This window comes from Podarcis bocagei, assembly GCF_964188305.1.
Source record: "Podarcis bocagei genome assembly, chromosome: 14".
In the NCBI taxonomy this organism is placed as follows: Eukaryota; Metazoa; Chordata; class Lepidosauria; order Squamata; family Lacertidae; genus Podarcis; species Podarcis bocagei.
Window position 1 is genome coordinate 48613213 of NC_138139.1, and position 16996 is coordinate 48630208.

Here is a 16996-nt window from a genome sequence, read left to right on the forward strand (position 1 = left end):
AGCTTTGCGGTCCTCAGCGGAGATGGGCGCCGGAGTTATCCCCCACCTTCCCCTCCACCCTCCAGCAGCCTTGCTATATGAACCCCACCCCGGGAAGAGGGCGAGGCTGTGGATTATCTAGCGGTGGTCCCCGAAACTCCCCCAACCTTCCCATCCTATCCCTTTCCGGAGACTGTGTGCCCACCTGGAATGGGTTATCCCCCCTCTCCCCTCCCCGCAGAACAGCTGAACTTCTGAACCGCTCGCAGAGTGACCTTCAACGCACAGCCACCTTGGGTAGCGCCAGTTGCAAGAGAGAACAAAGGAAGCGAAGGGAGCGAAAGCGTAATGGGGGCGGGGTGGAGCATTTAGCAGCAGTTTGAGGACAGAAAGAACTGAGGCGGGGGGGGGGACCGTGCAACCCCACCCTCCTTCAGCCCCCCCAGTCCATTTCCTTTATCATTATACGCACTGAGGTCGGCGCACACCGCCTCTCCAAAGCGGCGGCGAGTCCTGAAGACCGGCCACTCTTGGGCTCTTCTGGGCCATGCGCCCGGGGTACTTTTACGCATGGAGCTCTCTCCAAAGCGCACGGCTCGGCATCCCGTCGCTGCCGCTCAGCTGGGTGGGAGCCCTTTCTCCCTCTCCCTCTCTCGGCTCGCTCGCGTGGCTCTGCTTCCAGCCGCTCTCCGGGCTCCCCACCCCCTTTCCCGCTTTCTCTCCACCCCCTTTTCCCTCCCCTCCCCTCGGTGAAGTCTGAAGTTTCCCGTGTGCGCAAAGGCGAAGCGCTCTTCGGCGCCGTGTGGTTCTTTTCTCTCTTTCTCTCTCTAGCTCACATATATATCTCTATATCTCTATTTTTTATATATCTCTCTCTTCTTTTTACCCTTCTGCAAACGATTTGGTGGAACTGACTGTGTCCCTCACCCATCGCACCCCTCCGCTCCAATTCTTGGTGCAAAGGGGACCGGAGCCAATTTGGAAGAAGATCGGCTTTCCATCCTTCCTTGGGGGGGATCACAGGAGGGTAAAGAGAAGCCCCCCCCAAAAAGGAGAGGTGGGGTCTCCTTGCGGGTGGGGAGAGGAAAGAGATCAGGCATGCTTCGGGCAGCGAGGATGAGTGGCTTCCTTCCCTGACCCTCTCTCAGGGCACCCACCCACCTCTCCCTCTCTCCGGAGCTGCTCGTGGGATTGACATTGCTGGAGACCTCCTATCCCCAGGGGAGGTGGAGAGAGAGCGAGAACGAGGAGGGGGGAATCCTGCCGCTCTCCGCTCGGAGTCCTTGGAAGTAGATTTTTGCTGCCTGGTCGGATGTGAACGGCAAAAGAGACGGCTATGCGTGTGGGAAGACAGAGGTCCGTGAAACTAAGGTAAGGCGGCACCTCCCTCACCGAGTCCCTGTCAGAGTGGGGGGTGGGGGATGGGGGGGAGAAGTGTACAGTCAGCCTCTCCCCCTCCCCAAAGCCTTTTTGGGCCCCGATCCTCTTCACATTTACTCGGGAGTATATCCCCGCAGAGTTCCAACAGGGCATACTTCCGCTCTCTCCGAGGCAGCGTGCGCGCAAGAGGATACTGGAACTTGGAGGCTGGGTAGGTGAGGGGCTTACTTCCGAGTAAACGGGTCCAGACTCCAGAAGCGAGCCGGGAGGTTGAACCCTTTCGATTCCCACTCGCCATGCGAGGCGTTTGAACAATGACTTTGTGGCAAGCGCCTCTCCCTCCCACCCCCCACCCCCCAAAATATCCATCCCGTCTCTCATTTCGCCCCTTCACCCCTCACTTCTTTCAGAAACTAGAAGCCCAAGATTGGGGAGCTGGGAGAGACACTGTGCCTCACATTCTTTCGCTACCCATCGACCCCTCTCCTCTTTCTCGCCTTCCCTTTGAGAAATGTGCGTCTCCGCCTGGCTTCTGGGGACAACCTCACCTTTTCCCACATTCCCCTTTTATTGAATTTATTGAATTATTTTTGAATAGCTATAGATATCTCACTCCTCCCCCACTTAGACCATGTAGGTGGTGGTCCGCGTGGAGCAGCGGCGAAGCTGCCGCTTGGAGAGACCCACCCGAGGTCGCTTGCGGAGAGCTAAAGAACAATGAAGCTCGTGGATCTCTCTCGCTCTCCACCCTTTTTCTTTCTATTCCACCTTCAGGTTTTGCCTGCCTGGTTTAACTCTTTCCTCTCTCTTTCTCCTCTTCTGCTGCTTCTATTTAACTCTCCCTCTCTGACCCCCCCATCTTTCCACATCTCCCCCACTTAACTCTTTCCTGTCTCGCTAACCCTTTCTCGCCTTGCAAGGCCACCTTTGGAGAGCGATTTCTGAGTTCCTTGTCACGTTTGCTCGCCGTCAACCCTTCTTGCCCCTCCTCCCGCTATGGAAATTTACACCACCAGCCCTACTTAGAGTAGACCCACTCGAATGAATGAAAACGCCAACCATTCATTTCAAAGGATCTACGCTGAGTAGGATTTAGTTGGATGTAACCAAAGTATCTTACCCAAAAAGCTCTGTTTGTGGCAGGGACCCATCCATTTTTAAGCAACCATGTATATTTCAGTAGTGCTACAGCAAGTAAGCAATACTAAGGATAATTTGTACCCATTCCTCTTAATTCTTCTTAACTTTCTGCTTCCTTTGGTTCATTCTTCCCTTCCCTTCTTCTCAGAAAGCTAGAGAGGGCATTGACAGGTAGTAGATTCAAGGCGGTCTTCCTTCACATTGGGCAGTGTTAACTTGTGGAGCTCACTGCCACAAGACAGGAACAAAGGGAACTGCCTTAAACTGAGTTGGGCCACTGCTGCTCACCATCGTCTACTATACACCGACTAGTAGTGTGCACCATCTGCACTGACTGTAGGATTTCACACCAGAGTTCCTCCTAAGTTCCATCGGCAGATGTTTGCCGCTGAGCTATGGCATGAAAAGAAGGGAGCTTGATAGCCACTGAGAAACCCTTCTTCTTCTTCTTCTTCTTCTTCTTCTTCTTCTTCTTCCTTCATAGATCCCTCAGCCATGATAGCAAAATGAAGCCTCCATAGCTAGAGGCACTCTACCTCTGAAAACAAGTTGCAGGAGGAGAAAGCTGTGCCCTGTTGTGTCCTGCTTAGGCTAGGATGAAGGACTAGAACAGAACAAAAGCTTTGGTTTGATCCTGCAGGGCTCGTTCTTACTTATCCCATTCACACCTCTCTTTCCCCAGTTCCCTACGCTGACGCCTCTCTCACGCACATAACACAGTTTACGTGGAGTTATTCCGTGTTCCTTTTATCCTTCAGCTGCGACTTCGCATGGAAAGCTAAACAAAAACTGGACATTGTTGCCCCAACTTGATTACAGTGGTACCTCGGGTTACATACGCTTCAGGTTACAGACCTAGCTAACCCAGAAATATTACCTTGGGTTAAGAACTTTGCTTCAGGATGAGAACAGAAATCGTGCTCCAGCACCGCAGCAGCAGCAGGAGGTCCCATTAGCTAAAGTGGTGCTTCAGGTTAAGAACTCTTTCAGAACGGACCTCCGGAACGAATTAAGTACTTAACCCGAGGTACCACTGTACTCTGAATATGGGGCAATGGATGTGGGAGAGAAGCTAGCGGTGCCCATTGCTGCCCCTGTAAACCCACATTGAATGCCAGGGGCAGCTCATCCAATTTTGCTGCATGAAGTTTGACCTGCCCCCCTCACTGCTCAACTTACTGGGGTCACACAGTGTAACTTCTGCGTTCCAGTGAGATCTTGTGAGGGCTGCTTCTCTGGCATCAGCGGGAAGAGGGCACCCACAGAGGTGCCCCTTGGGTTTGGCCACCTGAGGCACCTGCCTCAGCCTGCCTCATGGACCAGCCGGCCCGGGCTGGTTCAAGAAAAGGACCGATTTGTCTTCATGTATGAATGAAAACGCACGCCCCCTCCCCAGCTGTTACTTCCTTTTTCTTTATTCCTGCTTGGTTTCACCTCTGCTTCAGGGATTTTCAAAACACTCACTCCTGCACACATATACACACCCTCCTGAGAAATTTCAGGTGGAGACAGACAGACAGCTATTTACGTTTTGTGGAAGAGGTCTGAATGCAGATCCCCTGCCCCAAAAACAACAGACGAGACTTTTGCCAGACCTGCAGCCAGTCATATGCATGTTTACTCAGAAGTAAGGGCCAAATTGGGCATTGCGTGGGAGCTCTGTGTTAGAAGTTCACGATTTAAATTTATATAATTTTTTGTAAAAGTGTGCCTTGGTTTGAGTCGGGGCCACTGTGTGGCAGAAGTGAGTGGGGCTCTTATCCTTACCCACCCCCACATTTCGGTTCAGATCAATAACATCACTATCAGCCACATGGGGGGGCAGAAAATGTGGGCTTTAAAATGTAAGCCTGCCTGCATGTTTTTCCACCTGCAGTTTAAAAACAGCTTGGGGAGCAAGTCGTAGGGGGTGTAATGTATTTGGGGAAAGGGTTAGACCTCTCTCTCATGGCTTGGATCCAAAATGGAACCCTCCGTTGGCTGCTTTTGCAAAAGAAAAAAGAAAAGAAAAATTACATTGTGTGACCAATGAAAGATGCAGTTTCTGGTCTCTCAGAGTTCTAGGGGGATCACTCCCAAGTAACCGTGCTTGCCTAGGTTAGGCTGAGAGTTGGTGACTTGCCCAAGGTCACCCGGTGAGTTTTTCAGGCTGAGCAGGGATTCAAACTGTGGTTGCCCAAGTCCTAGTCCAACACTCCAACCACGTCACCAGGCTGGGGTTCCTTAAAGTTGCATCTGCCTTTATTCTGGCCATTGCTGTTTGACAGGGCTGGCAGAGGACATTTTGCTCTCCGAGGTAAAGAGCAGCATTAGGGGGGGGGGGTTGGACATAATAATAATAATTATATCCCACCCTCCCCGGCCAAAGCTGGGCTCAGAGCAGCTAACATCATACATAATAGTACTAATAGTACTACTATGATAGTAACAATAACAATAATAAATTTTATTTATGTCCCACCCTCCCCGGCCAAAGCCGGGCTCAGAGCTGCAAACATCATATATAATAGTACTAAGAGTACTACTACTACAGTAACAACAACAACAGGGTCAGACTAGATGACCCTGAGGTCCCTTTGGGCCTCAATATTTTATATTTATTGCTTGAGATTCCTGCATTGATTCAGAAGCAATCTGTTGGAAGCTTATAAAAATTATGCATGTCGTGGGGAAAGTGGGTAGAGAAAAGCCCCCCTCCCACTCTCATTACACTGGAAAAGAAAAGTACTCCCCCCCCCCTTTTTAGCACAAACTAAGCTGTGGAACCCCCTCCGACAGGAGCCAGTGGTGGCCACCAACCTATTGCTTGAAAAGAGACAGATTCATGGAGGAAAGAGCTACTGATGGATACTAAGTCAGGATGGCTATGCTCAGCCTCTGCGGCTGGAATCAGCAATGCTTCCGAATGCCAGTTCCTGGAAACCACAGGAAGGGAAAATGCTCCAGTAGTTGAATCCTGCTTTCGCATTTCCCACAGGCATTTGGTTGGCCTCTTTGAGAACAGGACGCTAGACTAGATAGCCTGATCCAGTAGGTTCTTCTTACATTCTTTCCAAAACAATGCCTCCCTTCGTTGTTGTCTGCCCTTCCCCAAGAGCTCACCCCTTCTTCTTCACCTAACTCTTTCGCCCTCCACCATCTCCAGGTGCCGGCTGCTATCATGACTGATGGCGAGAGAAGAGAACCTTTCCAGCCCCTGACGAGCGACGAGGTGCAAGTCCCCATAGCTTCTGGCACAGCCACCGGCAAGGCATCCCAGCCAGGGGAGGAGAAAGATGAGGACACCCTCAGTGCTTGTAAATCCATCCAGGACAGTCTGGCTTCGGCAGGATCATCCACCCGGGATCCAGCCCACGAGGGAGAGAACCAGGTCCCTTACCCTGCACTGGCCTCCACTGTCTTCTTCTGCCTTCACCAGACAACTCGCCCACGAAGCTGGTGTCTCAAACTGGTCTGTAACCCATATCCTTTCTCTCCTGAACTGGGTGATGTCAGTTTGGTGGTTTGGTGTGTGGTTTTCCGGAGTCCCTTCAACTTTTTGCCTTCTTGGTTTTGGGTGTTGGATTTGAGAAGACGTCTTGGGTGATGGTTGTTTTGGTTGACCGTTTTCACATCTCCTGATGGGTCCATAGTTTTGAGCTTGCTCTTGACTTGGAATAGCCTTGTGGACAGCTTGGGTTGTTGTTTTTCTGGTGTGGCTTAGTTCTCTGAATCTGGAACCAGAAGGTGAGGAAATGAGACTTCTTTAACAAGGCTGTATGCTGCAAGGGTTCATGGTTGAAGGAGATGTTGGTTGATTTTGTGTTGTGGAGGAGAACCTAGAGGAGGTGGCTTTGGTGACCCAGTTGAGGCTGAGTCTAGTGGTATCCTACCTACCTCATCTAGTTGTTGGGCATGCAGCAATTTCTGTCACAGCGAATTTAACTGTTTCTGCTTGGTCTTGCCCAACCCAGTGTTGGTTGCAGTGACTGGTCCATGCAAGCAAAGAGAAATTTCATGCTTTGGGTTAATGAATTTTTAAGGTATTTATTTCTCTAGTGCATCTGTAAGCTGCTCTCCGGCCAATATTATTCCCATAATGGTTTACACACAGTCAAAACAAAACAGTCCCTACTTGCAGGCTTGCTATCTAAAAAAACAACACACACACTCAAGGGAAAGGGGACAGGAAGGGAAGGGAAATAAAAACCCAGATACCAATTTCTAAGCAGTTGTTCCCATGTTGAGTAGCTGGCACATTTTAGGAGGTTCTTGATGGAGATGGACCTCCACGAAAACTGATAACATGAGCTCTGCTTCTCACCTTTCCCACTGAGACAACTTGACACACAAAACTTGGGGTCACACTCAGCAGATATCTTTGGTTGATTCCACATAGGCTGACCTTTCTCTTAGCGGTATGGTCTTTTCCACTCCAGGGCAAGGGTTTCCAACCTGGAGACACATCTGGAAATCTAGGAAACTGCTGTGTGTGCCACAAAATGCCCATTTTACAGGAGGAAAAACTAGCAATGATCAGAATGACACCCCCCCCCCGAAGAAAACCCAAATCACCCAGACAAAACACCTACCCCAAACAAAACTCCAATAAAAAGTAGAAGAAGCCAGGGACCACCAACCCAACTGCCAATAAGCCCCTCATTTTTTAAAGGAATAGGTGGAGCAATGAGTCTTTGTGGGCACCAAGGAGGGTGTTTTGGGGTGCTGTAATGCCCATAGGTAACCACATTGGGGACCCCAACTGTAGTTGGTATCTCTGAGCTACTTTTCAGTTGTGTTTAATTAGGTGTTGACATTTTGACACACCTGTAAATATCTAAAAAGAGTGTATCCTGACATCGAAAAGACGAGCTCAAGCAATCCTCAATTTCTGTCTTAATATATCCTGAAAATCAAGTTGTTTCTGCCGGGAAATGGGATGATGGAACTGAAGCCCTGCGTTGAATCAGAAGGCTCTTCCAGGCATCCTGTCTGTTGAGCATTCCTTCCAATTTGTTTACAGGGAGATTAGATGATGTTGCACCAATGCTTTCCGGTCCATTTCCCCCCGTCACTCTTTTCCTCATTTGGGGAAGCAGGTTTGTTGCGCAAGATCAACTGAATTTGTCAGTGTTCAGGCGAATCCCACCCCAAAATAACGAGAGCCCGGAAGCAGCTGGAGGAGGGCTAGGCTGAAAAGGGGAGGTGATTTTAGGCATCCCTGCAGACCTTCTCAAGTGCTAAGAGCAACGGAGGGCAGGTCCACCTCCCCCAGGAGCTCAGGGTGGTGGTGGTGGTCCGTGAGAGGGCCTTCTCTGTGGCAGCCCCTAAGTCGTGGAACTCCTTCCCCACAGAAGTGCATCTGGCTTCTTCACTATGCCACATTCAATGAATGCTGAAGACACATCTCTTTATCCTGGCCCGGGACATCTGAGACGTATGCTTTCAGGGGCCGTTCTATTTTAATGAATGTAATGTTTTGACTGTTTTTAATTCTAAATTTTAAAAGTGCCGTAACCCACCCTGGGACCAGCTGGCAGGTTTTGTTGGTGCTGCTGCTGCTAATAATAATAATAATATAATTTGAGGGTGGATAGTTGGCATTGATAGGAATGGCGAGGTGGAATTCTGGGTCCGGCTAAGTAGGAATCCATTTACCACCATGTCAAATCACAGTGAAGTTTTCGGCTGTTGCAAAAAGCTCAGGGGAGACGGAGAACAGCAGGGGACCCTTCAACAGTTTATGTAAGAGGGCTTAGGAGATGCTGGTTGATTCACGGGCCGGAAAATAATATATATATTTGCAAGGGGATTAGCTTTTGACCTGATGGCACGGCTGCAGCTTGGGGCTTTTAATTCAGATGGGATGAACTGCATCTCAGGAGAGCGGGGGATGAGCTTTGCTTCTCCCACTTTACATGGCTGATACCAGGGTGTGCTTCCGTAAAACCCCAACAAAATGTGGTCTTTCAGAAGGAGGATGCTATGAAGAGGCTGGGTCTCATACTGGGACAAGGCTGGCTAGAGACCATGCTTTGCTTGGGGGAGTTATTTTGTTTGGGTTGTGAATATGTTGATGCTAGACAAAGTCTGGTCATTGTTCCCTGTAGCCCTGTAGATGTGGGGAGCCAGAAGCCTCTAGATCAGCGGTTCGCAACCTGTGAGTCCCCAGATGTTGTTGGACTACAACTCCCATCATCCTTGAGCTCTGGCCTTGCTAGCTAGGGGTGATGGGAGTTATAGTCCAACAACATCTGGGGACCACAGGTTGAGAAAGGCTGCTCTAAATGGTTACAGCTGATTGGTGCAGACACTGAGCCCCATTGCACCACAGCCAAGGAGCCCATTGGCACTCTCAGTGAGCCCCACATTGCCCTTTGGAGGTGCAGGTTGGACCCCAGACAAATGGTTCTTAATCTTTCTTCTTCTTCTTCTCCGGACCGCTGGGAAAAAAAGCTGACAGTCCCAGCAGACCCCTTAATGATTTCCCTGCTTCTCGTAGCAAATTGTAATGTGCTGTGCTAGATACTGTATGATTTTTAATTGTGTTTTCATTCCTTCTTTTATTTCGTTATCACGTTACAATTAGAATTGCTAATGCAATAAAACACAATTTAAGGAATGAAAGCAGCCATAAAAATGCATTTAAAAATCAATAGGAAATCTGCAATGTGATGAAGTCTTCCGTCTTCAGCCACAAATCCATGGGCAAACCGCAGGGCCACTTGAATGAAGCTCGCAGACCGTGGTTTGGGAAGCCATGCCCCAGACTACAGATCATGGGGGCATTGCATTTGGGGGGAAACAAAAATGGCAGGCAGCCGTGGTGTGGGTGAGCTGAGCTTGGCTTCTGTTCAAAGGGGGCACCGCACCCTGTCTTCTGCTAAATTCCAACCAGTGGGAGATGAAGGGGGAGAGGGTGACACAGCCAAGTTAGGCCAGTGTTGGGCCCTTCATTGCTGCTGGAAGTCTCAGCCAATGCCCAAGCTGGCTGACCACTGGTGCCAGGGTCACTGGTGCTGGACTCGAGATTTAAACCAGTTTGATATCCCTGCATTACAGATTGAACCTGGTTTGCTGTGACTGAGCTGCAAATTTCAGCAAGTTCAAGGGTCATTCCCTCTTCCCAGGAAACCGTGGAGATTGTAACTTTGGAGAGGGCATGAGAACCCTCTAAGATTCCCCAGGTGGGTGATACTGCCCCCTGGGGGTGGGCGGTGTGATTAGCTAGGGGGCACTAAGGGCAGGGGACCGCTGCAGGTGTAAATGGCTACCTAATTCTAGAAGTTCACGACTTCTGCTAAGTTAATAGTTTTAACTGGATTTTGAATTCACATGCAATTGACTGTTCCCGTTTTGAACTTTATTGTGCTGTTTTCTTCCTAAGTTGGTTGTGCAACCCACTATTCTGAATAATGTGTTTCATAGCGGGGCACAGGAAATGGGTTTATGGAACTAAAAGTTTGGGAACTACTGAGCTAAGGAAATGATTTCCAACTTCAGAAACACACACCTGTTCCCAGGATTCTTCAGGGGCAGGGGGACGTCAGTAGTTAAAATGGTATAAGAATGATGCAAGCTTGCAGTGTATATAGGCACATATATCAACATCTTGCTTTGTCTCTTCTGCTAGGATCAGAGAAAACTGCCTTATACCAGCATCCATCTAGCACAGTGCTGCCAACACTGGCTGGCAGCATCTCTTCAAGTTTCAGGCCAGAGTCCCTCCCTCAGCTCCTTCTGGAGACCCAGGGCTCGAATCCAGACCTTTTGCAGGCAAAGTGAATGCTCTACCACCAGTTGCGTAGCGTGGGTTGTCAGCACCCAGGGCAAGGCAAGTAATTTGCGCCCCCTAACCCATGGATTTGCGCCCCCTAACCCTAACCCCCAGATGTTGCGCCCGGTGCGGCCGGCCCCCCCTGCACCCCCCACGCTACGCCACTGTCTACCACTGAGCAGCAACCCTTTCCTGTTGCTTGCAGGATGGGAAGAGCAACTCTATATTAAAACAGTACCATCGAGTGCTTTCTGCCTTGCAAAAGGTTCATGACAGGAAAAGCCCTCTGCCCTGAGGCAGACACAATCTAAAATTCCACACCAGGAAAGGCAATGAATGGAAGGCAGAGGCTGTGCGGATTTCAGTTACAGATTATTGATTTTAAAGTGCATTAAGGGCATAGTGTCAACATGTTAATAGTTCCACAACCAGTGCGGCAACAAACAACTACTGCAGGGGAAGGGAAGCTTTTGAAGCCCAAGGTTCTCGTTGGCTTCTTCCCAGAGGGTGGGAGACATCACATGCCAGTGGTGGGTGGGGCCAGAGGCAAAAGTGGGTGGAGCAATGAATGTAACATTTGCCTCTACCCGGGACCCTAGTTTCCACACCCATTCCTCTTTATCCTCCATCAAGGCAGGCAAGAAGCAGTAACAGAGGTCAGGTGGTTGCAATTCTGCAATTCTATGAATCAGGGAAGTGGCATTCATGGGTCTATTCATTTTATATATGTAGGGTTATCAATTCAGGAGCATCCCCAGCCCTGAGATTTCAGGGCTCAAACCAGAGACCATGGTGATGTCCTTGGGTGGGCCCTGGAGATGGAAGTTAATTGGGAGAGGGGAGCAAAGGCAGGCAGACCTTTCCCTGTGAGTGTCCATGCTGCAATTTGCAGCCTGAAGCTCACAAGTTGCATGGAAGGCCTTCTTAATCATTTTTCATCATTATTAAAGGTACTCTTGCCCACCTGTAGGCTCAAAGCCTCCACCTGCCACCTGCATGGGGCCAGGAGAACCTGGAGAACTGAGTCCACACCTGAAGGTGTGGTAGCTTTGTTATATGTCATTTAGGCCCATTTACACATAGGAGCCTTTTCCTTTTCTCTCTCTCTCTCTCTCTCTCTCTCTCTCTCTCTCTCTCTCTCTCATTTTTATTTATTTTCCATTTAATTACAGTGGTACCTTGGGTTACATACGCTTCAGGTTACAGACTCTGCTTAGCCAGAAATAGTGCTTCAGGTTAAGAACTTTGCTTCAGGATAAGAACAGAAATCGGGCTCCGGCGGTGCGGCAGCAGCGGGAGGCCCCATTAGCTAAAGTGGTGCTTCAGGTTAAGAACAGTTTCAGGTTAAGAATGGACCTCCGGAACGAATTAAGTACTTAACCCGAGGTACCACTGTATATACATTCCCATGATCATTATCCACTTACCACCCTGGCTCTTTAGAGCCCATCGTCTTCCTTCCCTCCCGCCTCTTGGCTTTCAAAATTAACCTTTATATCACTGCATTATGTACGTTTTCCCATTCTAGTTGCACTCATTACAAAATGACTCAAAATTTAAATAAATATAGAAAGGTAGAAAATTTCTCATTACAAGTCTTCAGACAACCCTGCTAGTGATGTTAATTGCTTACAATAATCTTTCAAATATCGTATAAATTTACTTCAGTCCTTTTGGAATACTTGATCTTGCTGGTTTCGGATTTTTCCTGTCTGCTTCACCTGTTCTGCAAAGTCCATCATCTTCATCTGCCACTCTTCTTTCATTGGTACTTTCTGTTGTTTTCATTTTGGGGCTAAAAGAATTCTTGCTGCAGTTGTTGCATGCATAAACAGTATTTTGTCTTCCTTTGGTATCTCTTCACCCACTATACCCAATAGAAAGGCTTCTGGTTTTTTAACAAAAGTATTTTTAAACATTTTCTTTAACTCATTATATACCATTTCCCAGAAAGCCTTTACCTCTTTGCAAGTGGAAGAAGATACCTTCCCTTTCTTTACATTTCCAACACTCATTGGTTCTTGTCTTGCACATTTTAGCCAGTTTAGCTGGTGTTAAATACCATCTATACATCATTTTCATAACATTTTCTTTAAGTGCACTGCATGCAGTAAAGTTAATACCTTCCTTCCACAACCTTTCCCAGGATTCTAACTGAATGTTATATCCAAAATCTTTAGCCCACAGTAGCCTTTTCCTACATGGTTCCCTCTTTGGCTGGCGCTGATGGGACGTGTGGTGGGAACCATGTTGAGAAAGGCTACTTGTACAGCTCGTCTCTCCTGCCTTCCATAACCGGGATTGCCTTTTCTCAAATAGCTTTACAGCACAGGTAGCCATCTCCGATTTCCAGCCAAGGCATCCTGGCCCTATGAAACGTGCAGCGTCTGCTCTCACTACTTGCCAGGCGTTTTCAGCTTCTGTCCTGCCAGCATTTTGATGAGCATTATTTATTAATACGGTGATTATCGATCTCGCTTTAGTTAAGCAATGAAACTTGGTGCGTCTTAAAAATGGGCTCTTCCGTGCCTCCCCTTGGCAACAGCGAGGAGAAGAAGTGTTCTACGGAGACAGCAGCCCATAATAATCCATTACTAAGTGCAATCAGGGGCAGGGAGAGAGGGAGAGAGAGACTGCGTCAGCTTTATGAGTTCAGTTGTCCCCTTGCTTTTGCCGGTTGCTAACGCTGGCCAGACTTTTAAATTGAATTAGTTCTCTAAGGTTTGGAGGTAATTGGGGCCCAAAGGAATGGAATACAAGAGTTGGAAGGGATCCCAACAGTCATTTAGTCCAACCCCGTGCAATCTTCTTCTTCTTCTTCTTCGGCGAACACTCATAGCCGAGTAAGATTGTCTTCCAAAAACACAGTTTTAACAATGAGTCCGTAAGTGACTGTGGAGGCCAATTCTGGATCCACGCGTCCTTCCAGAGTGGGGACATTGGTTCCTGGGCAGGAGTTGATCATGGTGTGGATTTGCCAAGTGTGCCTTCCTCTTAGCACGTTTCTCCCTTGTGTCCTGAGTTTGAGCGTCTTCAAAGCCCATGACACTTTTGGTGAAGGCTGTTCTCCAATTGGAGCGCTTGCAGGCAAGTGTTTCCCAGTTGTCAGTGTTTATACTACATTTTTTTAGATTTGCCTTGAGAGAGTCTTTAAACCTCTTTTGTTGACCACCAGCATTACGCTTTCCATTTTTAAGTTCGGAATAGAGTAGTTGCTTTGGAAGACGATCATCAGGCATCCGCACAACATGACCAGTCCAACGAAGTTGATGTTGAAGAATCATTGCTTTGACACTGGTGATCTTGGTGTCTTCCAGTACACTGGCATTAGTTCGCCTGTCTTCCCAAGTGATGTGTAGAATTTTTCGGAGGCACCATGCAATGCAGGAATCACAGCTAAAGAATCCCAACAGATGGCCAACCAACCTCTGTTTTAAAACCTCTGACAAAGGAAAAACTCCCTTCTTCTGAGGTAGTTTGTTCCACTGTTGAACCGCTCTTATTATCGGAAAATTCTTCCAAATGTTTAGTCAGCTAAAAGCTTCTCTGTGCCCACACCATATAGGATCTCAGGCCACCTCTGACTCACCTTTCTCTAAACCCAAACGTCCCGAATGTTACAACCTTTCCAACATAAGAGCATTTCTCCACCCCCTTTCTCACATTAGTTATGGGATGTCTGAAAAGATTGGCATTCACAGCCTGAATTTTGGAAGGATAAAGGACCATGCCCCTTTTTGCCACAGTGATGGTCACATCTTCATACCCTCCATGTTTCCTGATTTCCCAGTGACAGTCCTAGAATTACAGAAGCCCTCCCAGTTTCTGATCTGATCCTAGAACTTCCCGCTTTTCCTTTTTCCTTCCTTTCCACCTCTCAGAGAACAATTAACAGAGGTGGGTGTGTAGGTATAAAAACAGGGTCCTGTTTCTACTGCAAATAAAATTCCTGCCCCAAAGGAAGGAAAATGTTGATGCTGGCCTACAAAACGCCTTCTAAAGATTTTGAAGGAAAATACCACCAGTCCACTTTTAATTCTTTCAGTGCCATGATTCCGCAGCCAGACATTTGTTAGGAAACATGTGGGGCATTTATTCCTTTATTGCAAATTGAGCCCTACACTCTCTACTCAGAAGTAAGTCCTACTGTATTCAATGGTGCTTACTCCAGGTCACTGGGCAAAGACTGTGCAGCCTTACACACCAGTCCTAAGCATTTTTGTTCAGAAGTCCCACTGAGTTTAATAGGATTTACTCTCTGCTGTGTTCCTAACCATTCTCACAGTTTCTAGTATTAGTACGTATTAGTATTTCACCTTTTTCTCTGGCAGGGACTCAAGGCAGCTTGCCACAAAAATTGTATTTTGTTCCATTTATCTCTGGAAGGTGTTGAGCATGATCCCTTCCATCATACATTTATTTACAACAATCCTGTGAGGTAGGAACTGCCTTGAGATCTATGGCTATATAAATTCAATCAATCAATCAATCAATCAATCAATTAATGACAGGTGAGGCGGAGAGGTTGTAATTGGCTCAAAGTACACTGTTGTGCATGTGTACATGACGGCTATTTCTGCGGTGAGATCAAATGTGAGAGAAGTTTCCTGATGTACAGTGGTACCTCGGGTTACATACGCTTCAGGTTACATACACTTCAGGTTACAGACTCTGCTAACCCAGAAATAGTACCTCAGGTTAAGAACTTTGCTTCAGGGTGAGAACAGAAATCGTGCGGCAGTGATGCGGCAGCAGCAGGAGGCCCCATTAGCTAAAGTGGTGCTTCAGGTTAAGAACAGTTTCAGGTTAAGAACGGATCTCTGGAATGAATTAAGTACGTAACCAGAGGTACCACTGTACAACAGAATTTCCGTATTTTCATTGGGGGGGAAATGTTTGAGGGTATGCGTTTTGGTTCTAAGGCACAGCCTTCCTGGGGGAAAGCATGCTTTAAAATCCCGAAATGGGATGCAAGCATTCTTCCAGGGCACAGTTTCCGCACCCATGGCCTGGATTCCAGATCAGCGGCTTCCAGAACAGCTGCAACCCCACTCTCTGCCCCTTCCCCCCCCCCTAACAAGACAGCCCCACCTGCTTCCTTGCAGTGTGGTTTTGCATCCCAGTGTGGCGGTCAAGAAAACCTGAAGTGGAGTGTGGTGGTCCAGAAATCATGGAACTGGAATTCTAGACCTGGAATGGCAAATGAAGGTGATGGACTATATGGAATTGGCAGAAATTACTGGCAGAATCCGAGACCAGGGAGAAGAGTCGGTGGAAGAAGATTGGAAGAAATTTTAAAACTATTTACAGAAACACTGCAAAATTAATGAATGTTAGAATGATGTTGGATTGAAGTTAAGTGGATTTTAGTAGCAATGTTATAAAGGAATATGTAAAAATGGATTGTTAACAGGTGATAATCTAAAGTTATAATATATTAAGATAAAAGATTAAGATAAAATCAAAGAGGGAAAGGATTTGCTGAATTAACTAATTGAACTGGAATACAAAAAAGGGAGGTGTGAGGAGGTCAGGGAAACAAGTAAATGAAGGACAAGCTATGGAAAGATTGATTTGTTTTTAATTGTTTTTATTTTTCTGTATTTTGTATTTTTTCTTTTCTTTTTTTCTTTTTCTTATTTTTGTAATTTTTTCTGAAACTTTAATAAATATCATTTTAAAAAAACAGAATTCTAGACCTGGAATCCCTGGCTGCTATAGATGCATCCATGCTCATTGGGGTGGAAGCGGGTGGAAAGGAGAACAGCAGAGACCCTCTAATTTGTAACAAGCCGTTTTTGATAAATGCAGCTTCTCCTGCAAGGGGTAAGGAAAGGTGATTGACCTGCTGCAATCCTCTCTTCCAACCAACTAGAAACAGGGTTCTCTCTATATCTGCCAGCTAGCTTTCTTTCTGCTTCTTTTAAGGGCATTGCTAAGTCCTTAAAAGGGCTCGTGCTGCATATTTGCATAAAATATGCCTATGCTGATTTATATGTAGATAGTCAAATTGCAGCCGGCTTTCAGAGGGCAAGCTGCCCTTTATTTTTAAAGCAATGTTTAAATGAAGGAAGGGGCATATAAATGTAAAGGGAGGCAAATCATCATCATCATCATCATCATCATCATCATCATCATCATCATCATCATCTGTCCCCTACCCTCTCCCAGCTCCCTTTAAGAACACTCCTATCTAATAATAATAGCCTTCATTACATATCTTTAGGTGCCAGACAAACATGTTTTTTGGTCTGATTAACAGTCAATGCCCTTTTAAATGTGTTTGTGGGAGGGGAGATAATGGTTTTGTTCCTACTACGTATTTTTTGCTCTCATTTTGTATTTTTATGTTGTGATACGCCCTGTGATCTTCATATGAAGGGTGGTGTACAAATTTTAAAAACAGTAATATTCTTCTTCCATATGCAGAGGCTGTGTGATGGGATATAATATAATATAATATAATATAATATAATATAATATAATATAATATAATATAATATAATATAATATAATATAATAGTTTATGTATGGAATACCTAATATAAGCTTGTGTATGGAATAATGCATAATATAAGTTTGTGTACGGAAGGCCACATTGGCTACCCAAAGTCTACTCATGGCTACTAGCTGGATGGTTGGAAACAGCGATGGTTCTGGATCCCACCTGCTGAAAGCTGCCAGAGATGAGAGGGCTCAGAGGACAGAGGAGTGGGAGAGAAGTGAGGGAGACCATGTGAT

At 47.0% G+C, this 16996-nt stretch overlaps 1 protein-coding gene and 1 long non-coding RNA gene across 4 annotated transcripts in view; both read left to right on the plus strand.

Moving 5' to 3' along the window:
* Window positions 1-734: 734 nt before the first annotated feature.
* CACNA1H (calcium voltage-gated channel subunit alpha1 H) overlaps window positions 735-16996 on the plus strand; it is a 398455-nt gene continuing 382193 nt past the window's right edge. For all 3 annotated transcript variants that reach the window (XM_081169320.1, XM_081169322.1, XM_081169321.1), the window contains exons 1-2: window positions 735-1350; window positions 5645-5960. In XM_081169320.1, the coding sequence (XP_081025446.1) occupies window positions 5660-5960 (301 nt within the window). In that variant the 5' untranslated portion in view covers window positions 735-1350; window positions 5645-5659. The remainder of the gene's footprint in view (window positions 1351-5644; window positions 5961-16996) is intronic.
* LOC308573137 overlaps window positions 13131-16996 on the plus strand; it is a 58636-nt gene continuing 54770 nt past the window's right edge. Inside the window, exon 1 of the long non-coding RNA XR_014001953.1 lies at window positions 13131-13284. This is a non-coding gene — a long non-coding RNA (uncharacterized lncRNA). The remainder of the gene's footprint in view (window positions 13285-16996) is intronic.